Raw genomic sequence first — 27393 nt, forward strand, 5'->3', positions numbered from 1 at the left:
CCCCTAGCAACATGAAATGGTTCCTCAGAACTCCATAGCATCGTGAAATTCTCTTAACACACATTGCATTCAACCTTCATGATGATGATGATTCCTTTAAAATTTCGTTGTATGACAGCGTCAGTAATATCTATTAATCATTGAGCATTTACTAGCTGGATATCTTGGGCACATTATACGACTTCTGCATGCTTCTGGTTTCATTGGTTAAACAGTGGTAATAATAGCTCCTAGCTCAAAGCATTGTTGTGAGGATTCATTTAGTTAATACAAAGAGAGCAGCAGAATCAGGCCTGACACATACTGACTGATTAGTAAATATTAGCTATTGTTACTATGAGTGCAGGGTAGCACATTACATTGATTGCCTCAATGAGCCCTCTGACCTCATGAACTAGGTTACTATTATTATACTGTTTTTTAAAAATTGTAGTAAACTACACATAACATAAACCATCTTAGCAGTTTTTTAAAAATCTATTTTGAGACAGTCTCTCTCTGTTGCCCAGACTGGAGAGCAGTGGTGCGATCTTGGCTCATTACAATCTCTGCCTCCTGGGTTCAAGTGATTCTCGTGCCTTAGCCTTCTAAGCAGCTGAGATTACAGGTGCACACCACCAGACCTAGCTAACTTTCGTATTTTTAGTAGAGACGGGGTTTCAACATGTTGGCCAGGCTGGTCTGGAACTCCTGGCTTCACGTGACCCACCCACCTCAGCCTCCCAAAGTGCTCGGATTATAGGCAGGAGCCACTGCACCCAGCCCATCTTAATAATGTTTAAGTATATAGTTCAGTAAGGTTAAGTACATTCATACTGTTGTACAACCAGTCTCTAGAACTCTTCATCTTGCAAACTGAACCTTTATACTCCTTAAATAACTCATTTCCTCCTTCCCTCAAGCCCTGGAAAGCACTGTTCTACTTTCTATGAATTTGTATTATTATAGTCTTTGCTGACTGAGAAAACCAAGGTTCTGAGAGTGATTTTTTTTTTTTTTTTTTTTGAGACAGAATCTCACTCTGTCGTCCAGGCTGGGGTGCGTGGCACAATCTTGGCTCATTGCAACCTCTGCCTCCCAGGTTCAAGCAATTCTGCCTCAGCCTCCTGAGTAGCTGGGATTACAGGCCCATGCCACCATACTAAGCTAATTTTTGTATTTTTAGTAGATACGGGTTTCACCATGTTGATCAGGCTTGTCTCGAACTCCCGACTTCATGATCCGCCCCCCTCAGCCTCCCAAAGTGCTAGGATTACAGGCGTGAGCCAAGTAATTTGTTTTTAGAGAAAGAACGTGGGTTTGAATCCAGAGCCCAGGTCATGCTCTGAGCCACTTTGCAATACGTTCACCTCACAGAACATCTGTGATGTATTTTCTCTCCCCCCATAATAGTGATGGCCATGGTATGCCAAGGCCCTCCTAGGTACCATTCTCACATTTAATCCACGCAGCAGCCCTGCAGTCGTTGTGAGGGGTGGTGTCCTATTTCCCAGCTCAGCAGCTGGTACAGAATAGGGTTCAGTGAGTATGGGTCTGTTTGACGTCTTTAAGTAGGCCAAATAATACTAAATAAGTTTGTGTTGCATTTTTAATGCAATTGTCTACATTTTTAGAAAATATTGATTCTTTTTGGAGAAAACCAGCTGATATGCATGAAGTCATAAGAGCTTCCCAATCATCTATCTCCACTTCCCCCTCCTCTGCAGAGTCAATCTGCTCTCCTCACCCGGTCAGTCCCTGGGCAGTCAGTCCCTGGGCAGCCCTGCATCTTTACCTCATCACTAGCATTGCGATTCACAGCCAAAGGCAGAGACAAACAGGCAGACAGGCAAGGGGACATAGGAGACTCTCCGTGCTCTGCTTCCTCCCCCTGCTGCTCCACCCCCACACTATTCCCTCTAGCCATAACCAATCCTGACTAGCCTGGAATATGCACTGGCCTTTCACGCCTCCGTGCCTTCGCACATGCTGTTCTTGAAGACTGGAATGCTTTCCCTCCCACCTTCTCCACCTCCAAACTCCCACAGTCTTACCAGCTCAGATGTCACCTCCTCTGTGAAGCCTCCCCCCTCCCCGCCAGCTAGGAGTCCACCCCCTCCTGGGTGCAGACGAGCTCACCCCTTATTATAGCACTTGGACTGCAATGACTGTTTGCAAGTCACTGTGTCCCCCATGTCCCCAACTCCTCGTGCAGTGATGAGCCTTTATCACCCCTCCTAGCAGGAGCTCACGAGAAGCCCAGATCATTTTGATTTTTTGAGGTGCCCCATCTGTTTGAAGAGATGACAAAACAGGTTTACACACATCAAGGCATGTTTTAAAATGTTTAACAAATGAATGTTTTTGATACAAAAAACTATGACAACTGTGCTGCTCACAAGATAATTATAAAATTTATTAAAAGGTAGGAACTTACAGTGCTCCACAGGCACAGTGGCCTGGTAATAGAGTACAGGTTTAAGGATATACAAGGAGGGTCTTTGATCCCATCAGCCAGTGGAGCCGACATAATGTATAACCTTATTTAGAGATAATGTTGAAAGCCTAAATTGGAGACCCTGGCCAAATGGCTCTTCTGGCCTCTTTCCCAGTGATGACAGGCTGTCCTGCTGCTTCTGCACACAGTAGGTACTCATTGTTTGCTGAATCATGGGAACAAATATAGCTTTCCAAGTTGGTTACTGAAAATCCACATACAGTAAGTATTCCCAAGAAACACTGCAGTCCAGAACAATGGGGCAGGAAGCCACCTCCTCCTCCAGTGATCCCAACCCTGAGTCCAGCTGAAGGCTGCAACAGGAAGCCCCTCAGCCACTGTCCTTCCACTCCCTCTTCCCGACTCCCCCCAGGGGCTCCAGATGCAGTCATGCTTTCCATCCGCTCCCAGCCTCTCTTCTCTTTCCAACCTCTAGAGGGTCCCAGGTGAAGAAAAAAAAAAAACACTTACAGAAGGAGGCAGGCAGCCAAGCTGAGCCGGGAGAGTCGTCCTGGGCGCCACCCCGCCCCCGCCCCGCAGGCCTGAGGAATAAAAGAAACAGCAAGAAGACAAAGAAGGGCTTAAAGCACTGGGGCAAAGGGGTGGGGGGAAGGCCTAAGAAAGTTTACAAAGCAATCTGTCAGAGAAGGGATGAAAAGGGACCCCCGCTGGGTTGAGGGGCTCAAGCCCTCAGCTCACCTTAGGCCCAGTTAGAAACCTGCAATTACTTCAGCTAGTCAGAAAGGCTCCCCTCCTCCTCGCTCCAAGGAGCGTGGTTATTAACCTCTGACCCAGAAGTTTCCCTGAGCGTGAAGCCTCAACTTGCTGGGGTTTTGGCAACCCCAAGTACCTATGCTCTACTAGGCTCAACACACTGCTCACTGGAACCCACCAAACTGGCCCAACCTCTGTTGCGTCTGAATTTCTGGAAGAAACACAATGTGAGGATAAGGTCACCCACAGTTCCTCACAGCTATTGAGCCACTGTGATTTCCCAGATTTTCTGAGCTATCCAATATACCCACAAGCATTTCTGGTAGTTTCCCTTACCACCAAAGCCAGGGTTAATAAAAAGTAACGGCTATCACCCAAGAGCGCACTCTCTGGAACGCTTTAATCATCTCACTCACGCCTCACATCCTTAGGTATGATGACCCTCATTTTAGAGAAAAGGAAATGGGCCTGGATTCAATGACTTTCCAAAGGATACATAGCCTGGATTCCAAACCAGGTTTGTCTGACCTTGAAGCCCACGCTCTTTCCACTGGGGATACTGCCTCTAGGGGACCCTCCAGGATTCCATTTTATATGGTGCTCAGATCAACTTTATTTTTATAGCCAAATTTAGCAGTGGGGAGTTGTATACTAACTTTAGAGATATTAATGTTACTAAGTTCTGGTAACCCGCTACCATCGGACCAGCCTCGGATCGATTTTAGATGAGGTAGGATGGTATAATTCTGTGACATCTGAAGAATTCTTAGCCCCACAGTTGCGGGTGGAAAGAGAAGGAATGGGAAAGTCTGCATTATGGCTGGGTCGGGTTCTTCTAGTTCTTTTTAGACACTTGAGTAATTTAATCATAAATAATCGGGCACTGGGAACAGGACACTCACTAATAAAAGCAAGGCCTGGAGTTATGTTTGAAAAAAAAATTTCAAGTTCCTCAGTGGGTGGATCTATCTGCAAAACAAAGGCCCCTTTCCCAGCCCAGGCAGAGAAGTCTCCTGTACAGTTAGAGACAACAGGCTTCCGGGCACGTAGCCAAGGTTCTGGGGATATTTATAACTTGAAGAGGGTGGGAGTCCCTAATAAGCTGCTATATTCTTTTTCCATCACTTCCCTCTCCAAGGCTACATCGAGCTCGGAGCTCTTCCCCACGCAGAATGCCTGCTTTCCTCAGTGCTCGACTTCCATTGTCTAATTCCCTCATCCTGGCTGGGGAAAGGGAGAGCTGCGAGTACTCCCGTTCCGAGGAACTCCAGCTGAATGCAGCTTAGTTGCTGGTGGTTTCTTGGCCAGCCTCTGTGGTCTCAGGGATCTGTCTATGAGCCTGTGGTTTCTCTGAGCTGCCTGCGAGTCTGAGGCCTCGGGAATCTGAGTCTTTAGGATCAGCCTACGATATCTGGGCTTCGCCTGCAAGACTACTGATTCGGGATCTACCTGTGGGTCTGAGACCTCCGGGACCTGCCCGTGCTCTCTAGAATCTTTCTGAACGCCAGGTCTGAGACAACGCTGCGGCTCTGGAATCCGTTCGCGGTCTCTCAGGTTTTGGAGACGACGATCTAGTGGATCTTTTGCGGGACAGGAGGTAAGTCTGTTCGTCTCCCACTCGGGTTTTCGGCTTCCTACCTTCAACCGGACGGGGACTGCTAACATCCTGAAGGCCTGCCCGGATCAGGGCCTCAGACGCCCAGAGTCCCTTCGGTGCGGGAGGCCGCTGGGAGCCCCTGTAGCAGACAAGCCCTCTGGGACGATAAGGAGGGCCCGCCCCCGCCCAGGGCCCTGGCTATCTCCTTCTTACACGCCCTACACCGCCACCCGCTTCTGAGTCCCCCAGGGTTTTCGCCTCCCCGCCGCTGGACGCCACTCAGCCCGCCGCTCGAGGGGCGCCCTCTTGAGAAGGACGCAGTCGCACGCCCCTACAGAGTTAAAGCGCCGAAGCCGAAACACCGCCAGGCTCTACTGCCGACCGCACTCCGGAGTCGCCCCGGCGCCGCGGGGCCTCTCGGGAGTTGTATTCTGTACAGAGCAGCGCGGCCGCAGGCGCTGCTGGGAGATGTAGTGCGTGGGCGGGGCTCAAAGTTCCAGCGCGGCCTCCGAGTCTCCCCTGGGAAGTGGGCGGCTGCCGCTTTCCTCTCCGGCCTGTGCTGTCAAGCAGGGGCTAATTCTAGCCCAGCTCAACACAGGCCAGCGCCTAAATTAGGCCTGACTTCGCAGATAGTAAGGGCCGACTCAAGAGAAGCTTCTAGGGACGTGAGGCGAAGCAGGGCAGCCTCTAGCTTAATCGTGCTGCAGTCTCCATAAGAAAAAAGCGAGAATACTCCGCCCTGACTGGGAGGACGCGCTTACTTCTTCACCCTTTTGTTCTTTTCCCTCTTTGGCTTTTGGCCTCTGGCTAGCTTTTGTACGCGGGAGTGGAACTCTAACTCCCGGCAGGCCATGGGGGCTGGCACAGGCGCACTAGAGGCTCTTGGCCGGGCTGTGGGAGGCGGCCCTAGTGTTCCGCCTCTGATTGGCAGAGTGGTTCACGAACTTCGCTCGCTGATTGGTTGAGGCAGCTGCCGGAAAGGACCCGGCCTCGAGATGGCAGAGCGGAGGCGTTCCCTGGGCTGGGCTGAGCGCCTCCTCCCTGAGACAGCATCGGTCTAACCCCCGGCGCGGGAGGGACCCAGCCAGGGGGCTGTCCTAGTAGATTCCGGCATTGCCTCCACCCCGCTGTGGCGGAGACACAGAGGGCGGGTCGCGCTCGAGGGTCAGGGAGGAGAGTGACCCGGCCCTGGTTCAGGGCCCTCCCTGCCCGCCTTGGGGCCAGAGCTCCAGCCCTGGGGAGTGGGCAGGGCCTGTTTTCCGTGCCTCACGCCCTGCTTTTCGCCTCCTTCAGCGCTGTCTGCTAGCTGCTTTTCCTGCTCTCTCTCCCTGGAGGCGAACCCTTGTGCTCGAGATGGCAGCCACCCTGCTCATGGCTGGGTCCCAGGTAAGCCGGGGGTGGCTTCTCAGACCTTGTCTCTGCTTACCCACCTCGTCCGGCGTTTCTCTGCTCTGCAAGTCCCTGTGGGAAATTCCCTGGGATTAGTAATTCGCTGGCTTCGATATTCTGTCTCCAGGGGCCTAGTACCAGGCCAGTATAGTCACAAACAAGCATATATCGAACACCTGCTGTATGCCTTTAAATACAGGGGAGATAAAAGATGGACGAGATGGGCGCTACCTTCTAGCTCACAGCTCACAGTTCACAATCTGTAGGGAGAAAGACGCATCCACTTAAGCGTGGCACAATGTAATAAGTGCTCTATTTGCTGTAGGAACAAAGTGCTGTAGTGTGGGAATCACTTACAAGAAGTGGGCGTGATTAAGTCTATCTGGGGCATCCAAGGGGAGTGGAGCAGTGCAGAGGGGTAGGGGGCATTGAAGAACAGTTGGTACTGCAGCGGGACCTTAAAGAGTAGTAGAATTTCGCTAGTGTGAGAAGGATATTCCAGGAAAAGAGGAACATGATGAGTAAAGGTATGGAGCGATGCAAGTGCCAGATATGTCCTGAGAAAGTCGCAGCCAGAGGATAAAGTTCATGAGTGGGGCAGGGATAGCTGGCCATGGGACCAGAGCAATCAGCTCATAAGTTGCTGCCTTCTTTACCACGTCTCTTTTTTGCTTATTTCTTATTTGGACTCTATAGGTCACATTTAATATCTTTTTCCTCCTGAGTGTTTCTAATCATGTTTCTAATTTCAAGAAGTCCTAAATACATTATAGTAGGGAAGTATCGTGTGATTTCAGGCACCTGTGACGTTTGAAGATATGGCCATGTATCTCACCCGGGAAGAATGGAGACCTCTGGACGCTGCACAAAGGGACCTTTACCGGGATGTTATGCAGGAGAATTATGGAAATGTTGTCTCACTAGGTAAGTAAGGATTCTACCTTTCTTCGCCTCCACGTTTTTGAGATCGTGTCAAAATGACTTAGTTCTTTCAACACAGCCTAAGGGTTTGATTTTTTAAAGCACTTAATTGTATATTGGCTTGACTTGAGTCCTCAGGCAGATCTTTGAACATGGGAACATCCAGGTCATATTGTCTAAAAAGAAAAAAACTGCTGCACGTTTTAGAAACGTTCAGATTTCTTGTGCCCTGAGTCATTTTCCAATCTCCAGCCTGTTTGTACAGATCACTGACCAAAAAGGTCTGGCATAATAGTGCTTGCCAGAATATAAATGCCCCCGTAACTAGTGCTTTTACTCTAGGGTGCTAAAAGATGAAGGGATTCTAACCCAGGTTCACGGGAGGGCGAAAGCCACCTTTTTGTGTTTGTTTTGGCTTCAGAGCCCTAGCTTTGCCTCAAGTTCCTTAGCTGAGTAGGTTCTCATCTAGACATGTTTCAGTGTTGATGATGATAGATTTGTAGTGTGTCAAATGCTGTTCCGGAAGAATGCTGAAATAGATCACAAATTCTGAGAGGGCAGCTGATTTTTTTTTTCCATGGTCTGCAAGCCTGTCTTCTCTCTTTGCTGTATTTTGGTCTGGGTGTAACTAGAATAAAGAGTATATTCTTGAGCTGAACGGTCTTTTGACTCACTTTGCCTCACTTTGCCTCCTGTCAAGACTTGACAGACATTAGCAAGCGTGTATGGGTCACTAGGTCATCTGCCATTCATTAGGACTAATCCTTTTTTTGAAATCTTTATTCCCATAGCCTTTTTCAGAACAAAAGGCAACTCTGAGAGCTTTCCTTTTTAACTTGAGCTTTCTCTGATGTCCCTAGTTTCTTGAATCCTTTCTTTATAAAAGTAACCATAAATAGTTATCTATCCAGATCTATTGCAGTCTGTAACCCAAATATTCCACTTAATCCAACAAAAGCAAAAAATGACAGTCTTTAAAAAATGTGAATTTACAATTCTACAGTTTAGCCCCAAAAGCACTTGTTAGAAGGATGGAAGCACCAAAAAACTAGTTTCTTGCCCAAATAAGTTTGGGAATGGGAATGGGTTTTAAAATGATTACAAGGCTTTTTTTTTTTTTTTTTTTTTTTTTTTTTTTTTTTTTTTTTTTAGACAGGATCTTGTTCTGTTGCCCAGGCTGGAGTGCAGTGGCACGATCACAACTCATTGCAGCCTTGACTTCCCAGGCCCAGGTCATCCTCCCATCTCAGCTTCCTGAGTAGCTGGGATCACAGATGCCTACCACCTTGCCCGGCTAATTCTTTTTATTTAAAAAAAATTTTTAAATTAATTAATTTATTTTTTTGAGACAGAGTCTTACTCTGTTGCCCAAACTGGAGTGCAGTGGCCCGATCTTGGCTCACTGCAACCTCTGCCTCCTGAGTTCAAGCAATTCTCCTGCCTCAGCCTCCCGAGTAGCTGTGATTACAGGTGCATGCCACCACGCTCAGCTGATTTTTGTATTTTTAGTGGAGACGGGGTTTCACCATGTTGGTCAGGCTGGTCTTGAACTCCTGACCTCAAGTGATCTGTCCACCTCGGCCTCCCAAAGTGCTAGGAATACAGGCGTGAGCCACCATGCTCAGCTTCTTTTTATTTTTTTATTATTTTGTGTATGTGTGTGAGATGGAGTCTTGCTCTGTTGCCCAGGCTGGAGTGCAGTGGTGCGATCTCAGCTCACTGCAAGCTCTGCCTCCCAGGTTCACGCCATTCTCATGCCTTGGCCTCCTGAGTAGCTGGGACTACAGGCACCCGCCACCACACTTGGCTAATTTTTGCATTTTTTTTTTTTAGAGACGGGGTTTCACTGTGTTAGCCAGGATGGTCTCGATCTCCTGACCTCGTGATCTGCCCACCTCGGCCTCCCAAAGTGCCGGGATTACAGGCATGAGCCACCGCACCCGGCCTACCTCTTTTTATTTTTAATAGAAGCGAGACCTCCCTATGTTCCACAGGCTGGTCTCAAACTCCTAGGCTCAAGTGATCCTCCTGCATCAGCCTCCCAAAGTGCTGGGATTAGAGGCCTGAGCTACTGCATCTGGCCTTATAAAGCCTTTTTACCTCAGGATTCCTTAGAACCTTTAATGTGTTATTAGGCATTGTGAATTTTGAAGGAAACGATATTGTATGTACCATTTACCAACCCAGTTTATCCGTGAACCCTTTTCTCCCAAAATACATACTTTCTTTCTGAAGAGTGTACTAAGAAACCCAATTTGGAGAATGCAGTGTCTGGTATATAACTCCTTGTAGACAGTGGTTGTGTATTTTGATTTTCATTTGAAGACTGCATGTGAAATATACTTAGACAATGCCAAGAATGTTCTCAGCCAGACATCTTTTTTGCCTTCTTCAACTTTCCCACTCCTATTTTCATTAAAAGGTCACTGAAAAGTAGGAAGTGACATTTGTCAGTCACTTTTCTGTCAACTATGACATAGGTAAAGATTCATTTTTCTCCATATTAACATAGTTGGTTCTGGCCGGGCACGGTGGCTCATGCCTGTAATCCCAGCAGTTTGGGAGGCTGAGGCGGGCAGATCACCTGAGATCAGGAGTTCAAGACCAGCCTGGCCAACATGGTGAAACCTGTCTCTACTAAAAATACAAGAAAATAGCTGGATGTGGTGGCGGGCACCTGTAATCCCAGCTACTTGGGAAGATGAGGCAGGAGAATCGCTTGAACCCAGGAGGCGGAGGTTGCAGTGAGCGGAGATTGCGTCATTGCACTCCGGCCTGAGCAACAAGAGTGAAACTCCATCTCAAAAAATAAAACAAAACAAACAAACAAACAAACAAAAAACCATAGTGGCTACTTAGTAAATATTTTATGATGCTACTAATGATGAAGGCTTGGCAAGTTAAAAAATACATACTCACAAAATACCTAGAATCTTGCCTTTTAGATATTCTAATTTAGAGTCTCATATTTTCTGCTTCCAGTATTCTTTCAAAACACGAATATATATAGTTTTTTTTTTAAGAGACAGGGTCTCGTTCTGTCACCCATATTGGTGTGCAGTGGCACAATCACAGCTTATTGCAGCCTTGAACTCCTGGGCTCAAGTGATCCTCTTACCTCAGCCTCCTGAGTAGCTGGGACTACAGTTGCATGCCACCACATCCACCTAATTTTTTAAATTTTTTTGTAGAGATGGGGGTCTCCCTATATTGCCCAGCCTGGTCTTGAACTCCTGGCCTTAAGTGATCCTCCTGACTTGGCCTCCTAAGGTGTTAGGATTACATGCATGAGCCACGGCACTTGGCCTGTATAGTTTTCTTAATGAATCATTAATTACAGTGATACAGAACGTGAATTTTGACAGACCTGAGTTTGAATACTGGCTCTACCATTTACTATGGTCTTGAGCAAGTCAATTCACTTGTCTGGGTCTTGGATTTCTCATTAATGAAGTGGAAATAATCACAATTCCTGACTCTCAGAATAGCTGTGATAAAGAATATATGTGATGAAGAATATAAATAACTTAGGCTGGGCACAGTGGCTCAGCCTGACCAATATGGTGAAACCCTGTGTCTACTAAAAATAAAAAAATTAGCTGGGTGTGGTGGCATACACCTGTAGTCCCAGCTACTCAGGAGGCTGAGACAGGAGAATTGCTTGAACCCGGGAGGCAGAGGTTGCAGTGAGCCAAGATCACATCACTGCACTCCAGCCAAGGCAACAGAGCGAGACTCTGTCTCAAAAAAAAAAAAAATTTAGTATAGTGCCTGGCACACAATAGGTAATTTTTGTACTTACTAGTCTTATTGTTTACTTTTTATTACAGATTTTGAGATCAGGAGTGAGAACGAGGTAAATCCCAAGCAAGAGATTAGTGAAGATGTACAATTTGGGACTACATCTGAAAGACCTGCTGAGAATGCTGAGGAAAATCCTGAAAGTGAAGAGGGCTTTGAAAGCGGAGATAGGTCAGAAAGACAATGGGGAGATTTAACAGCAGAAGAGTGGGTAAGCTATCCTCTCCAACAAGTCACTGATCTGCTTGTCCACAAAGAAGTCCACACAGGCATCCGCTATCATATATGTTCTCATTGTGGAAAGGCCTTCAGTCAGATCTCAGACCTTAATCGACATCAGAAGACCCACACTGGAGACAGACCCTATAAATGTTATGAATGTGGAAAAGGCTTCAGTCGCAGCTCACACCTTATTCAGCATCAAAGAACACATACGGGGGAGAGGCCTTATGACTGTAATGAGTGTGGGAAAAGTTTTGGAAGAAGTTCTCACCTGATTCAGCATCAGACAATCCACACTGGAGAGAAGCCTCACAAATGTAACGAGTGTGGAAAAAGTTTCTGCCGTCTCTCTCACCTAATCCAACACCAAAGGACCCACAGTGGGGAGAAACCCTATGAGTGTGAGGAGTGTGGGAAAAGCTTCAGCCGGAGCTCTCACCTAGCTCAGCACCAGAGGACCCACACAGGCGAGAAACCTTATGAGTGTAACGAATGTGGCCGAGGCTTCAGTGAGAGATCTGATCTCATCAAACACTATCGAGTCCACACGGGGGAGAGGCCCTACAAGTGTGATGAGTGTGGGAAGAATTTCAGTCAGAACTCCGACCTTGTGCGTCATCGCAGAGCCCACACGGGAGAGAAGCCATACCACTGTAACGAATGTGGGGAAAATTTCAGCCGCATCTCACACTTGGTTCAGCACCAGAGAACTCACACTGGAGAGAAGCCATATGAATGCAACGCTTGTGGGAAAAGCTTCAGCCGGAGCTCTCATCTCATCACACACCAGAAAATTCACACTGGAGAGAAGCCTTATGAGTGTAATGAGTGTTGGCGAAGCTTTGGTGAAAGGTCAGATCTAATTAAACATCAGAGAACGCACACAGGGGAGAAGCCCTACGAGTGTGTGCAATGTGGGAAAGGTTTCACCCAGAGTTCCAACCTCATCACACATCAAAGAGTTCACACGGGAGAGAAACCTTATGAATGTACCGAATGTGAGAAGAGTTTCAGCAGGAGCTCAGCTCTTATTAAACATAAGAGAGTTCATACGGACTAAGTCCTGTAATTATGATGGCTGAGGAATGATTCATTTGAAGATACAATTTTATTTGATATCAATGAACGCCCTCAAGACTGAGCTGCTTTTATCATACTCTCCTAGTTGTGGGCCACGATTTAAACCATCAGAGATGACAAGCCATTTGAAATTCTGACCCTCAGCTTTGGGAATGTTATCTCCTCCAAAATGGTGATTTTTATTCACTCAATGGGTTACTTCATTAAAATCAGCCCCACAAGTAACTGGAAATCTGAAGACCAGGGGACAAATGCTGGTGAATGCCCAGGACTGGAAATGGAGTAAATCTTTCAATGTTATTTTCTCCCATCCTTGGCCCAAGGAACTATGCTAAGTGAAACGTGGGACTGTAATAGGGTGGTCATGGCTGCTTTGGAAAAAGGCAAATAGAGACTCTGCCTGAATTGCCACACCTATTCACACACCATAGTAGTTGGGCACACACATCTTCCCCTCCAAAGGGCTTTTTCCTTGAGTTGCTCATGCATTTGTATCTTTTCCATCTTCCTGAGGGCAAGATTTTGTACGATGAAGGCAATGATTGTCACTTTTCTCCTTCTCATTGTTTCTAATTAGCTCCTTTAAAGCTTGCATCTTTGTGAAAGCTAACTGAAGATACAGTTGAAAAGGAAAAATGAGACACAGGTTTGGGGACCAAGGACCCATCAATGATGGTGACTTTAGCAGAAGATGCCCACAGTTATTACTGCCATTAATCAGATTTATGAATTTTCTTTGGGGATCACTATAGGGAATATTGTATAGAAAATATCTTCAAGAAAAGATAGGACCATCAGTGACAGTTCAGTGTAAGGAGCAAGTGGAATTGACTCCTTCAGGGAAGGAACCACAGAGTCCCTTCCCAAGGAATGTAGGTCGTTTCTGTATTCTTTCCCCTCTAATCTTGATAAGATCAACTCTTCCTATCCTGCTAACTCTAAGATTTGATAAGGGCCACATCCCAGTGTTTATCTTAGCTTGCATCAGGGCATGCGTATGTACAGTAATGTGTATTCCTGTGGTTTTTCTAATAGCAGAAACTGAATTTACAGAGACTTAGCATGTTCTTGGGTGATATGAGTCATGTGACAGAAGTATAGACATAACTCCAATGTGAGAAATGTCCTTTTTTCATTATGGAAAATAATTTAAACACTAGTGCTTTAGTGTGCACTCTCCTGTAAGGTCTGTCTTTGTACAGAGCTAAGCACTTGTTTGTATGTGTTTGTCAATTGTGGAAGATAATGACCGGACAAATAGGTCGACTGTCCTATTCTCAGAATGAATTATCTTCTATGGCAATGAAGAACTCTTTGGCTTAGTCAGAAGGAATTAAACCTCGGTAGGAATGTATTTCCATCCTCCCACCCTACAGATATAAGTGGTTAAAATAACAGTTCGCCCAATTTAAGCCCAGTAGTGTCAGTTTTCCTAATCTTAGTCCAGGTAGGAATTAAGAAATATCTCAAGTGTTGATGCTATCCAAGCATGTTGGGGTGGAAGGGAATTGGTGCCCAGAAAATGGGACTGGAGTGAGGAATATCTTTTCTTTTGAGAGTACCCCCAGTTTCTTTCTACTGTGCTTTATTGCTACTGTTCTTTATTGTGAATGTTGTTAACATTTTAAAAATGTTTTTGCCATAGCTTTTTGGGACTTGGTGTTAAAGGAGCCAGTGGTCTCTCTCGGGTAGGGTACTATAATGAATTATTGTGACCCACAGCTGTGTGGGACCACATCACTTGTTAATAATACAACCTTTAAAGTAACCCATCTTCCAGGGGGGTTCCTTCATGTTGCCACTCCTTTTTAAGGACAAACTCAGGCAAAGAGCATGTTTTTTTGTTATTTACAAAATCTAGCAGACTGTGGGTATTCATATTTTAATTGTCGGGTGACACATGTTCTTGGTAACTAAACTCAAATACGTCTTTTCCCATATATGTTGCTGATGGTTTTAATAAATGTCAAAGTTCTCCTGTTGCTTCTGTGAGCCACTATGGGTATCAGCTTAAGAGTGGCCATAGATGACCGCATTTCCATGACCTAACTGTATTTCACCTCCTTTTCCTTCCCTACTGTTCTTGCCCCACCCCAACCAGTTCCTGCTGCTGCTTTTGGCTTTTTAGAGGTGAAGGGCTCAAAACAAGGCTTCTAAGCACCCAGCTATCTCCGTACATGAACAATCTAGCTGGGAAACTTAAAGGACGAGGGCCACACCAGCTGTCTCCTCTTTCTGCCAGTTGTTGCCCGTTTGCTGTGTTGAACTTTGTGTAGAACTTATGCATCAGACTCCCTTCACTAATGCTTTTTGCATGCCTTCTGCTCCCAAGTCCTTGGCTGCCTCTGCACATCCCGTGAACACTTTGTGCCTGTTTTCTATGGTTGTGGAGAGTGAATGAACAAATCAATATGTAGAACAGTTTTCCTTATGGTATTGGTCACAGTTATCCTAGTGTTTGTATTATTCTAACAATATTCTATAATTAAAAGTATAATTTTTAAAGTCAGCAAACCTGAGAATTATTTCAGTAACCCAGCACTGATTCATTTAATGGCTTTTCATCAGAGTCATTAAAATTGGGCATGATTGTCTTTACACTGATGCATTCCATACAGATGTACAGATATTTTACACAGCTGTTCTGTAGGAATTTAGGAGTACAGTATCTTGAGCCCTTTGGTTATTGCCATATCTTGGGAAGATGAAAAAACCTGAGTAGTTTTCTATGAAGGTTATGCTGGTGACAGAAGCCACATAGGAATATTTGGTATGGGTGACTCATTAGCTTTGGGGAAGGAAAAAAAAAATCCAAAAAGAAAAATGAGAGAAGGCCTTGTTGCTTTAAGGAGATATTTTGGAGTGTTCATTAAGAATACTAAGTCTCGGTGTGGTGGCTCACGCCTGTAATCCCAGCACTTTGGGAGGCCAATGTGGGTGGATCACCTAAGGTCTGGATTTCGAGACCAGTGTGGCCAATATGGTGAAACCATATCTCCAGTAAAAATACAAAAATTAGCTGGGTGTGGTGGCATGCGCCTGTAATCCCCATTACTCGGGAGGCTGAGGCAGGAGAGTCGCTTGAACTTGGGAGGCAGAGGTTGCAGTGAGCTGAGATTGCACCACTGTACTCCAGCCTGGGCAACAGAGCGAGACTCTGTCAAAAAACAAACAAAAAAAACAAACAAAAATACAACTAAAACAGTTTCTACCACACTAGGATTGGGTTCCTAGAACAGATACTTCTTACAAACAAAGGTTCTCTATTTGTGACACAGTTGTACAGTCTGCCTAAGGCTATAATTAGGTATTACCAGGGTGTGGCCACAATTTTCGAATTACTTACAAGTAATTTTCTCTCAATGAAATCTTTTTTTAAATGGACAGCCAGCCTAGGCAAAGGTAGGGATGGAAGTGCTTTATATTGGGGGAAAATATAAATATCAAAGAAACGTTTTTAATTTTGTAGCCAAGACTTGCAAAGAAGAGAAACTTTATTAAAAAAAAAAACCACACTTTTTTTTGCGGGGGCGGGGGGGAGGCGTTGGGGGACAGAGTTTCGCTCTGTCACCCAGGCTGGAATGCAGTGCCATGATCACAGCTCATTGTAGCTTGGACCTCCCCAGGCCCAAGGGATCCTCCCCACCTCAGCCTCCTGAGTAGCTGGGACCACAGGTGTGTGCCACTACACCCAGCTAATTCTTTTTATTATTTTTTTAGAGATGGGGTCTCCATATTTTGCCGAGGCTGGTCTCAAACTCTGTGGCTCAAGTGCTCCGAGTCAGCCTCCTAAAGTGATGGCTTGTAGATGTGAGCCACCAGGCCTGGCCCCAGAATATCATTTAGGCTACTCTAGGCCACTCTGCCTATGGGTGAACCCTACTCTGTCTATAGAGCAGCCAAAAGTATATATACATGTAAACTCTTAGCCGGGCGTGGTAGCAAGTGCCTGTAGTCCCAACTACTTGGGAGGCTGAGGCTGAGTTCAAGCCTGCAGAGCAAGACCTCATCCCTTAAAAACAAAAGCAAAAAAACAAACAAAAAACAAAAAAACAAACAAAAAACTCTTCTTACTGCATGTTGAGCATTTTTCATTGCTGGGAAGGAAAGTTAAGGGAAGATGCTAATTCACCTGGAGAAGTGTAGCTCAAGAGCCTGCCTCTAAGAGTATTTGATATGTTAATATATTGACATTGTTATTATTATTGAGCAAATTTCCTTCTGTGTGAACTGTTCTCTAAGACCCTAGAGGTAGCCTAGGACTGTGTTTCCAGGCCATTAGGATATCACTGAGTGCACTGAAATGATAATTTGTTAAGTGGTTCCCTGGTGTTTTAGAAGTTAGTGTAGCTCCCAAAGGAGTTCCCAAGCCCTGGGAGAAATTGACTCTTTGGAAGCAGTTGTTAGATACCCACCTCTGCAGTAGAGTAGCAGATGTAGGCCCTGCTTATCAATAGGAGGCTTCAAGAACTGAAAGACTGTTAAGATCATTAGTGAAAAACAGCTGAATTAATGGGAGACAATTACCCTGTAGTGACCTAAAATGGGTCTGTGGGAAATCCCATTGCATGATCTGTTTTTCTAAATGCTTCATTCCCAAAGTTTATATCATTTTCAGCTTCTCTAAAAGTGGTTTTGTTTTATTTTTCCTTTTGGGAAAGATTGAGGCTGATGACACCAAAATCTGGCAGAGTTTCACACCAGCCCCTGCAGCTGCTTTCTGGACAGCTCTGCTTGGAAATTATCCATCAAAGCATGAACAAAATAACAAAACTAAGTTAAAAAATTATAATAGGAAATTACCCAGACATCTTGAAATCAAACCCTGAACTCAACTTGCCACATTTTCCCCTACTCCCTGCCTGCTTCTCCTATTCCTAACTCAGTCATTGCCCACTTATCCAAGCTAGAAACTTGCATATCATACTTAACTCCCATTCCTTTAGCCACCCTCCCCAAATCAGTAACAAATATTGTATAACTATGTAGCCAGTCATGCCCATACCACCTCCTAAATAGTTCCCAGATCCTTCTGCCTTGCTCTCTCTACTGCCACCACTTACCATGTGACTTTGGGCAATTATTTAGCTTTTCTGTTGCTTGGATTCCCCCTCCGCAAATGGGAGTAATTATGTCTACCTCATAGAGTTGCAAAGATTAAATGAGATCACGGGGCTCAAAATATTAGTAGCAATTATTCAGACCATCACTGGGCCATATCTCACTTACTGAAACGACCTCCTAATGAGTCTCCTCTTTTCTATTTTGATTCCCGTCAGTCTTTTCTCCCTTTCTGCTAGAACAATCTTTCTGAAAGGCAAATCCTTTCATGCCACTCTTCTGTGTAAAGCCCTGTCATGCTTCCCATTGCCAGCAGCAAACAGTGAACCTCCTTTGGTGTGATTTCTGAGGAGGTCATTCATGATCTGGCCTCTGCCACTCTCCCCAGCTCTGGTTCCCTCCTCTTTTCCTGCACTTGCTCTTTCCTGCACACTCCAAGCTGCATCTCTCTCTCCACTCTTCTGGCCAACTCCTACTCAGCCTTCAGGTCTAATACCTAACTTGCTCTAGGAAACCTTTCCCAATCCCCTAAGACTGGATCAGGTGTTCCTTTTCTGTTTTCCCTGGGTTTATCCCAATCAAAGCACTTTATCCCTGTTTTGTAATTGCCTGCTTACTTTTTTGTCTCCTCCATTAAACTTTGATATCTTTGAAGAAGTCACTGTCTTGCTCACTGTTGTGTCTTCAACCCCCAGCAAATGTTTGGCGTAGAATAAGCAGGCAACAATAAAATAAGGAGAATATACATAAACTTTATTCCCTTCATATTTCTGATTGTCACCACACCAAGCTACTCTTTTGGGAGACAGAGTCTCACTGTGTCACCCAGGGTGGAGTGCAGTGGTGTGATCTCGGCTCACTGCAACTTCCGCCTCCCAGGTTCAAGCTGATTCTTGTGCCTCAGCCTCCCGAGTAACTGGGATTACAAGTGCCTGCCGTCACACCCAGCTGTTTCAGTATTTTTAGTAGAAACAGGGTTTCGCCATGTTGGCCAGGCTGGTCTCGAACTCCTGGCCTCAAGTGATCAGCTCACCTCGGGAGCTGATCACTTTGGGAGGCTGAGGCAGGTGGATCACCTGAAGTCAGGAGTTCGAGACCAGCCTGGCCATCATGGTGAAACCCCATCTCTACTAAAAATACAAAATTTTGTAAAAATACAAAAATTAGCTGGGCGCAGTGGTGGGCATCTATAATCCCAGCTACTTGGGAGGCTGAGGCCGGAGAATCGCTTGAACCTGGGGGGCGGAGGTTGCAGTGAGCCAAGATCGGGCCACTGCACTCCAGCCTGGGTGACAGGGCGAGACTCCGTCTCAAAAAAAAAAAAAAAAAAAAAAAAAAAAAAAAAAAAAAGCCGGGCACAGTGGCTCATGCCTGTAATCCCAGCACTTTGAGAGGCCAAGGTGGGCGAATCACGAGGTCAGGAGTTTGGGACAAGCCTGACAAACATGGTGAAAACCCATCTCTACTAAAACTACAAAAAAAGCGGGCGTGGTGGCACATGCCTGTAGTCCCAGCTACTCGGGAGGCTGAGGTGGGAAGGTCACTTGAACCCGGGAGGTGGAGGTTGCAGTGAGCCGAGATCGCACCACTGCCCTCCAGCCTGGGCGACAGAGCAAGACTCCATCTCAAAAAAATAAAAATAAAATAATAATAATAATAATAATAAAATAAAATTCATTGAGCGCCAACTTATGTGCCTGGTATAAAACTGAATGAGACAAAGATTCTGCCCTTGTTGAATTTCTATTTTCTGGGGAGAGGGACAATAAACAAAGACATATATAATGTTAGCTGGTAACAAGTGTAATGAAGACAAATAAAAGAGACTGCTTTTAGAGGAAGTGGTCACGGAAAACCTCTCTAAAGAGGTGGCATTTGAGCATATCTCTGACTAAGACATCAGGATGTCTGGGGTAAGTGTTCTAACTACTCAGTTTATTGAAGAGCAAATGTGAAGATGCTGAAGCAGCAGTTGGTATGCTGGAGAAACCACCACCAGGGGGTCACTATGAGTGGGGCTCAGTGAGGAAGGGATCACAAGGTAGGAGATAAAAATCATCTTTAGTCATTTAGTTTGAGGAAACTGTTACATCCAAGCATATATTCATATGCCCAGCAGGCAGTTGGAAATATGAATCCAGAGCTCAGGACCAAACGTGGTACTATAAATAAATGGGAGGCCAGGAGCAGTGGCTCACGCCTGTAATCCCAGCACTTTGGGAGGCCGAGGCGGGAGGATCACTTGAGGTTGGGAGTTCGAGACCAGTCTGACCAACATGAAGAAACCCCATCTCTACTAAGAATACAAAATTAGCTGGGCATGGTGGCACATGCCTGTAATCCCAGCTACTCGAGAGGCTAAGGCAGGAGAATCGCTTGAACCTGGGAGGTGAAGGTTGCAGTGAGCCGAGATCAGGTCATTGCACGTTGCACTCCAGCCTGGGCAGCAAGAGCGAAACTTCGCTAAAAAGAAAAAAGAAAAAAGAAATAGGGAATAGGCCGGGCACAGTGGCTCACACCTGTAATCTCAGCACTTTGGAAGGCCAAGGAGGGTGGGTTGCTCGAGCCCAGGAGTTTGAAACCACCCCGGACAACATGGTAAAACCCCATCTCTACAAAAAAAATTTTTTTGAAAAATTAGCCGGGTATGTGGCACACGCCTGTAGTCCCAGCTACTTGAGAGGCTGAGGTGAGAGGATCACTTGAGCCTGGGAGACAGAGGTTGCAGTGAGCAGATATCGTGCTATTGCACTCCAGCCTGGGTGACAAGACTTTGTATTAAAAATAAATACATACAAGGAAAAAAAAAAGAGAAAGAAATGGGAATAGCTAGTATCTGCACGGAGATGGTAGCAGTAGTGAAACCATGCAAGTGAATGAGATGACCGTGGCAAAATGTGAGAACAGTTGTCAGGGATGAAGTCCTGGGAACACCAACAGATAATGATGGGCAGAGGAGAGGACCTACAAGGACGTATTACAGGGTCCAGAGAAGAACCAGGAGAGGAGAGTCACAAGCCAAGATCATGGCACATTTTAAGATGTTCAAATGCAGCAGAGATATCTCATGAGATACAGTACTTGAAACTCATTTACAGGGGAAAACTGTTAAGTGCAAGGTGTTGTTATCATTAATGATAATTAGAGAGCACTTGCCCCCTTCCTCGAATGGATTTTTTTTCTTTCTTTTTTTTTTTTTTTTTTTTTTTTTTAAAGATGGAGTGTTGCTCTGTCGCCCAGGCTGGAGTGCGGTGGCGTGAGGTGCTATCTTGGCTCACTGGACGCTCTGCCTCCCGGGTTCTCACCATTCTCCTGCCTCAGCCTCCCGACTAGCTGGGACTACAGGCGCCTGCCACCACGCCCGGCTAATTTTTTGTATTTTTAGTAGAGATGGGGTTTCACCATGTTAGCCAGGATGGTCTAGATCTCCTGACCTCGTGATCCGCCCGCCTCTGCCTCCCAAAGTGCTGGGATTACAGGCATGAGCCACTGTGTCCAGCCTCTAATGGATATTTTAACTTTAGGGTAGTGAGAATTTAGTTATATCCACAATCTATTTATAACCAATTCTTATTGTTTTATTGAATTTTCAAAACATATGCAAGTTATACTGAATGCTATAATTACTCCATGACACTACACTGATATTGGGAACAGGACTCACAATCCCTGCAGAATCTGATTTGTGGAACTGTATATTCAACTTGTATATTTGAATATGAGTAATAATACTTATCTTAGATTTCTACCAGATTTTAGTTAAAACCTCACAGCAACACCTCCACCAAAGATTTGCAGCATGTGGCTCTTCCGTCTGTCTATAGGGAAGCCTGATAATAATGAGAACTCAATGGAATTATGTACAACAGTCTCCTAGAATTCAATTGATGGAATTAGGCTGCAGCTGTTGCTGTTGCCTCTTTCTCCCTTCCCCCTTCCCCTACCCTTCTTTTGAAACAGGGACTCACTCTGTCACCCAGGCTATAGTGGTACAATCAAGGCTTATTGCAGCCTTGAACTCCTGGGCTCAAGTGATCCTCCCACCTCAGCCTCCCAAAGTGCTGGGATTACAGGCATGAGTCACCACGCCCAGCCACCTGCAGCCTTTTTAAAGGCTTAGGCCTGTAATCCCAGCACTTTGGGAGGCCGAGGCAGGAGGATCACTTGAGCCCAGGAGGTAAAGGCTGCAGTGGGCCATGATGGTGCCACTGCACTCCAGTCTGGGCAACAGACCAGAGTGAGACCCTGGCTTAAAAGAAAAAGGCTGCAGAGTTTACTGTCAGTGAGTGGGTGCACCAAAGTCCTGGGGAAGAGTTGCCAGGGAATTCCACTGTTGTGGAATGAGAGAATGTTGTGACTGAGTGTTCAGCGTTCTTAAATTGGATTTAACAATCCTAAGAGGACATACTTTTATTTATTTATTTATTTTTGAGACAGAGTTTCGCTCTATCACTGGATTACAGGTGGGATTATAGGCAGGCACCACCACACCCAGCTAATTTTTGCATTTTTAGTAGAGACAGCGTCTCACCATGTTGGCCAGGCTGGTCTCTAACTCCTGGCCTCATGAGATCCATCTTCCTAGGCCTCCCAAAGTGTTGGGATTACAGGAGTGAGCCACTGCGCCTGGCCAAGTCATGTTCTTTTCTAACAAATCTACCCAAAGGGGTGTTGCTTTCCAAAGTTGAGACCTTGTGAGGCTACAATTTTATTCTTGCACTGTTCATTTCTCAGAACAAGTTTAAATTGTGTTATAAGGCCAATTTGCAAACCACACAAGGTAAATGTGAGAACTCATTATCTTATATCACAGTTGGCTTTGGTTCCTAACTAGTGTTTTCTAACTTATTCATCAGATCAAACAGACGATTTTTTTTTTTTTTTTTGAGACAGGGCTAATTGCAATGGTGCAAACGCAGCTTGCTGAAGCCTTGACCTCCCCAGGCTAGGTGATCCTCCCACCTCAGCCTCCCAGGCAGCTGGAGCTACAGTTGTGTACCACCACACCCAGCTAATTTTTTGTAGTTTTTGTAGAGATGGGGTTTCACTATGTCGCCCAGGCTGGTCTCAAACTCCTGCACTCAAGCGATCCACCTGCCTCAGCCTCCCAAAGTTCTGGGATTATAGACATGAGCCACCACTCCTGGCCACCTATATGATTACTTGACTGGTACCTTCAAGAGAAGAATCTGCCAACACTGAGACAATAATTGAAAAGTTGCTTGGTAAAGTAGCTTTGGAGTCACACAGACGACATGTGTTTGAGTCTTGGTTCAGGAGTGTGGTGTGCCTTTAAGCGAACATTTCAATCTCTGTAAGCCTATTTCCTCAATAAAATGGGATAATATTACTGAGGTTGCAGGTTCCATATAAGGATCAGCAATAGCATATGTGGAACACTGGACACACAGTAGGAGCTCAAAAATGGTAGCAGTAGTGCCACTAAAATGGAAATACACTTTCTTTTCATTTTAAAATGGCTTTGATACATTTGAGAACTAGTAGGGCATTCAATAGATCAGCTCAAGGATAATCTTCGAAAGAGAAAATGCTATAAAAATGATGATAAAGCCGGGCATGGTGGCTCACGCCTGTAATCCCAGCACTTTGGGAGGCCAAGGAGGGCAGATCCCCTGAGGTCAGGAGTTCAAGACCAGCCTGGCCAACATGGTGAAACCCCATCTCTACAAAAATACAAAAATTAGCCGGGCATGATGGCGGGTGCCTGTAATCCCAGCTACTCAGGAGGCTGAGGCAGGAGAATCACTTGAACCTGGGAGGTGGAGGTTGTAGTCAGCCTAGATCACGCCACTGCACTCCAACGTAGGTGACAGAGCAAGACTCTGTCTCAAAAAAAAAATTATTAAAAAAATAATGATAAGGCAGGCACTGCAATAAGATCTTGAGGTAAGCTAACTATAAGCCATTTGCAAGTCATCCACATGGCATTTTATTTTTGTAAAAGAAGCATCATCTTAGGAGGTATAAATGAAAGACAAACAGCTTAAGTGCTGGTCAATCTTAGTTGGAACTCCACCATTTTGCAAAGTGTTTCAAAATAATAAAAATGATTCTATTTTTTTTTGTTTCTTCGTTTTTTTGTTTGTTTTGTTTTGTTTTAGGTAGAGTCTTGCTCTGTCGCCCATGCTGGAGTGCAGTGACACAATCTCAGCTCACTGCAATCTCCACCTCCCAGGTTCAAGTGATTCTCGTGCCTCAGCCTCCCGAGTGTCTGGAACTACAGGTGTGAGCCACCACGCCCAGCTAATTTTTGTAGAGACGAGGTTTTACCATGTTGGCTAAGCTGGTCTCGAACTCCTGACCTCAGGTGATCTACCTGATTCAGCCTCCCAAAGTGCTGGGATTACAGGTGTGAGCCATAATTTTTGTATTTTTTTGTAGAAATGGGGTTTCACCATGTTGCCCATGCTGGTCTTAAATGCCTAAGCTCAGGACATCTGCCCATCTCGGCCTCCCAAAGTGCTGGGATTACAGGCGTAAGCCACCATGCCTGGCCCCTATAATTGTTATAAGAAGCAAAAGTATATTCATTGATATACCAGCTCAGACAACAGGTTTGGTCTGTAACAGGGAAGAGATGCAGAAGGGCCTGGCTGCACTATGTTACCTAATTTCAGAAATTATGGGTATAGCTGGAGGTTCCCTTAGCAAACCATTTTTTTTTTTCTTGAGAGGGTCTCACTCTGTTGCGTAGGCTCGAGTGCAGTGACGCGATCTCAGCTCACTGCAACCTCTACCTCCCTGCTTCAAGCAATTCCCCTTCCTCAGCCTCCTGAGTAGCTGGAATTACAGGCGCACGCCACTGCACCCAGTTAATTTTGTTTTTTTTTTTAATTTTTAGTAGAGATGGAGTTTCACCATGTTGGCCAGACTGATCTCGAACTCCTGACCTCAGGCAATCTGCCTGCCTCGGCCTCCCAAAGTGCTGGTATTACAGGCATGAGCCACTGCACCCAGCCCCCATTTTTTTTTAATGTTTATACTTATCCTACCTGTCACCTAGGATGGAGGACAGGGATTGTGTTTTATTCATTTTATATTCCCTAGGTTATTTATTTATTTATTTGTTTGTTTATTTATTTATTTTTAAGACAGGATCTCATTCTGTTGCCCAGGCTGGAGTGCAGTGGTGCATTCACTTGCTCACTGCAACCTCCACCTCCCAGTCTCAAGTGATCCTCCTACCTCAGCCTCCTGAGTAGCTGGTACTACAGGCATGTGCCACCACACCCGGCTAATTTTTGCAACTTTTGTTGAGACGGGGTTTCAGCATGTTGCCTGGGCTGGTCTTGAACACCTGAACACAAACAATCCTCCCTCCTCAGCCTCCCAAAGTGGTGGGATTACAGGCATGAGCCACCGTGCCTGGCTTTTTTTTTTTTTTTTTTGAGATGGAGTCTTTCTCTGTCGCCAGGCTGGAATGCAGTGGCGCGATCTTGGCTCACTGCAACCTCTGCCTCCTGGGTTCAAGTGATTCTACTGCCTCAGCCTCCTAAGTAGCTGGGACTACAGATGTGCACCACCACGCCCAGCTAATTTTTGTATTTTTAGTAGAGATGGGGTTTCACCATATTGGCTAGAATTGTCTAGGTCTCTTGACCACGTGATCCACCTGCCTCGGCCTCCCAAAGTGCTGGAATTACAGGCATGAGCCACCGCGCCTGGCTTTCTCTACTCTTAACGCTATGATTTTTTTTTTTTTTTTTTTGAGATGGAGTTTCACTCTTGTTGCCCAGGCTGGAGTGCAATGGCGCGATCTCAGCTCACCACAACCTCCGACTCCCAGGTTCAAGTGATTCTCCTGCCTCAGCCTCCTGAATAGCTGGGATTACAGGCATGTGCCACCATGCCCGGCTAATTTTTGTTATTTGTAGTAGAGACCAGGTTTCTTCATGTTGGTCAGGCTGGTCTTGAACTTCCGACCTCAGGTGATCCGCCTGCCTTGGCCTCCCAAAGTATTGGGACCACAGGCATGAGCCACCGTGCTGGCCAACTCCATGATTTTTATATAGAGGCATGCAATACATATTTGTGGAATATTGAATTCATGAATATCTGTATCTATACAATAATTTTCTTTCCAAGTAAAAAAATCAAGATATATGGTCTGAAATGTGGAGTATACCTTTGATGACTACATAGCAGAACATTTGAAATATTATCCCAGAAAATACTGGGTGATAGAATCATTTTAAATTACATATCTAGGCCAGGTGCGGTGGCTCACACCTGTAATCCCAACACTGTGGGAGGCCGAGGTGGGCGGATCATTTGAGGTCAGGAGTTTGAGACCAGCCTGGACAACATTGTGAACCCTGCCTCTACTAAAAGTACAAAAATTAGCCAGATGTCATGGCAGGCACCTGTCATCCCAGCTACTTGGGAGGCTGAGGCAGGAGAATCGCTTGAACCCGGGAGGTGGAAGTTGCATTGAGCTGAGATTGCACCACTGCACTCCAGTATGGGCCACAGAGTGAGACTGTCTCAAAAAAAAAAAAAAAATTATATATCTGACCCAGGGGTTCTCATCAATGGACTTAAAGGAGTCTCTGAATGGAAGTAAGGAGTACTTTAACTTGGATGGGGAAAAAAATTACATCTTTGTTTTCTCTAACATCTAACTGAAATGTAGCATTTTCCCCATTGTGAATGTAGACGACATATCACCGTAGGATTAGTAATAGCTTTCCCTCTGTCACCAATAGAAATCATTTTCATATCACTTTATTACTCACGGATTTTTTGAAATACCACTCTACAATTTCTGTAGGTATTAGACCTGCTCTAAGATCTTAATAGTTACTGTGTTAATAAAGAAAAAGTTCCTGCCTGGGTAACGTGGTGAAACCCCGTCTCTGGAAGAAAAAAAAAAAAAAAGCAACAATTAGCCCAGAGCGGTGGCCAGCGCTTGTAGTTCCTACAAGCCACTAGGGAAGCTGAGGTCAGAGGAGCCCTGAAGGCAGAGATTGCCGTGAGCCTAGATTGCACCACTGCACTCCAGCCTGGGTGATAAAGTGAGCACATCTTTAAAAAAAAAAAAATTAAAAAGTAAAAGCTGGGCCGGGTGCGGTGGTTCACGCCTGTAATCCCAGCACTTTGGGAGGCTGAGGCGGACGAATCACGAGGTCAGGAGATCGAGACCATCCTGGCTAACACGGCGAAACCCCGTCTCTACTAAAAATACAAAAAATTAGCTGGGTGTGGTGGCGGGCGCCTGTAGTCCCAGCTACTCGGGAGGCTGAGGCAGAAGAATGGCGTGAACCCGGGAGGCGGAGCTTGCAGTGAGCCGAGATTGCGCCACTGCACTCCAACCTGGGCGACAGAGCGAGACTCCATCTCTAAAAAAATAAAAAAATAGGCTGGGCGCGGTGGCTCATGCCTGTAATCCCAGCAGTTTGGGAGGCCGAGGCGGGCGGATCATGAGGTCAGGAGATTGAGACCATCCTGGCCAACACGGTGAAAACCCTGTCTCAACTAAAAAAATTAAAAAAAAAAAAATTAGCCGGGCATGATGGCGGGCGCCTATAGTCTCAGCTACTCAAGAGGCTGAGGCGGGAGAATGGCATGAACCCGGGAGGCGAAGCTTGCAGTGAGCCGAGTTCGCGCCACTGCACTCCAGCCTGGGCGACAGAGCTAGACTCCGTCTCAAAAAATAAATAAATAAATAAATAAAAATAAATAAAAAAAAAGTAAAAGCTTACTATATCACGAATGTGTTTTAAAATATATTTCCTAATTGTATTTCAATATAAATGGTTTCTTTTGTATTGCTCTGTATTTTGTTTTATGCATTTAAAAACTGAGAAGAGATTCATAGCTTTTACCAGACTTCCAAATGGCACAAAATAGGTTAAGAATTATGGCGCTAGAGGCAGATTTATGTGAAGCTAGTAAAATTTAAGCTTCAGGCTGGGCGCCTGTAATCTCAGCACTTTGGGAGGCCGAAGCAGAAGGATCCCTTGAGGCCAGGAGTTCAAGACCGGTCTGGGCAACATAGCGAGATTCCCTCCGCACCTCCCATGTCTCTATTAAAAAAAAAAAAAGTTAAGCTTCGGGGTCCTCCTTCACTTTTACAATGCCCTTCCAAGACTCTGTTCCTAAATTTGTATTC

General features: G+C 45.5%; 2 protein-coding genes across 6 annotated transcripts; one reads left to right on the top strand and one right to left on the bottom strand.

Annotated features, from left to right (window-relative positions):
- Positions 1 to 2371: 2371 nt before the first annotated feature.
- On the bottom strand, positions 2372 to 5041 carry LOC129008998 (putative uncharacterized protein ZNF436-AS1). 3 transcript variants are annotated; one of them, XM_054441642.2, is made up of 3 exons: positions 4640 to 5041; positions 2948 to 3018; positions 2372 to 2642 (listed from the first exon to the last, which is right to left on the bottom strand). In XM_054441642.2, the coding sequence occupies exons 1-3, from the start codon at positions 4853 to 4855 to the stop codon at positions 2633 to 2635; spliced, it is 297 nt and encodes a 98-aa protein (XP_054297617.1). In that variant the 5' UTR covers positions 4856 to 5041; the 3' UTR covers positions 2372 to 2632. The 3 variants fall into 3 exon arrangements, 2 of the variants coding, with proteins under 2 accessions (XP_054297617.1, XP_054297608.1); XM_054441633.2 differs by having other exon boundaries at positions 2372 to 2790; XR_010125040.1 differs by having other exon boundaries at positions 2372 to 3018; positions 4829 to 4951.
- On the top strand, positions 4193 to 14714 carry ZNF436 (zinc finger protein 436). 3 transcript variants are annotated; one of them, XM_054441612.2, is made up of 4 exons: positions 4193 to 4787; positions 6081 to 6173; positions 6974 to 7100; positions 10928 to 14714. In XM_054441612.2, exons 2-4 carry the CDS (start codon positions 6141 to 6143, stop codon positions 12178 to 12180), a joined length of 1413 nt encoding a protein of 470 aa, XP_054297587.1. In that variant the 5' UTR covers positions 4193 to 4787; positions 6081 to 6140; the 3' UTR covers positions 12181 to 14714. The 3 variants fall into 3 exon arrangements, with proteins under 3 accessions (XP_054297587.1, XP_054297595.1, XP_063514749.1); XM_054441620.2 differs by lacking the exon at positions 6081 to 6173 and having other exon boundaries at positions 4656 to 4787; XM_063658679.1 differs by lacking the exon at positions 4193 to 4787 and having other exon boundaries at positions 5289 to 6173.
- The last annotated feature ends 12679 nt before the right edge of the window (positions 14715 to 27393 follow it).

Source organism: Pongo pygmaeus, chromosome 1, assembly GCF_028885625.2.
Source record: "Pongo pygmaeus isolate AG05252 chromosome 1, NHGRI_mPonPyg2-v2.0_pri, whole genome shotgun sequence".
Lineage (NCBI taxonomy): Eukaryota > Metazoa > Chordata > Mammalia > Primates > Hominidae > Pongo > Pongo pygmaeus.

Bases quoted from the DNA above. Each gene is read 5' to 3' on its own strand.
- LOC129008998 (XM_054441633.2), bottom strand. From the start codon at position 4,855: ATGTTAGCAGTCCCCGTCCGGTTGAAGGTAGGAAGCCGAAAACCCGAG. The intron at 3,019-4,639 runs GTAGATCCCGAA...TTTATTCCTCAG, and splicing joins CGGAGGTCTCAGACCCACAG to GCCTGCGGGGCGGGGGCGGG. The intron at 2,791-2,947 runs GTAAGTGTTTTT...TTCCTGTTGCAG, and splicing joins TTGGCTGCCTGCCTCCTTCT to CCTTCAGCTGGACTCAGGGT.
- ZNF436 (XM_054441612.2), top strand. From the start codon at position 6,141: ATGGCAGCCACCCTGCTCATGGCTGGGTCCCAG. The intron at 6,174-6,973 runs GTAAGCCGGGGG...GTGTGATTTCAG, and splicing joins TGCTCATGGCTGGGTCCCAG to GCACCTGTGACGTTTGAAGA. The intron at 7,101-10,927 runs GTAAGTAAGGAT...TTTTTATTACAG, and splicing joins TGGAAATGTTGTCTCACTAG to ATTTTGAGATCAGGAGTGAG.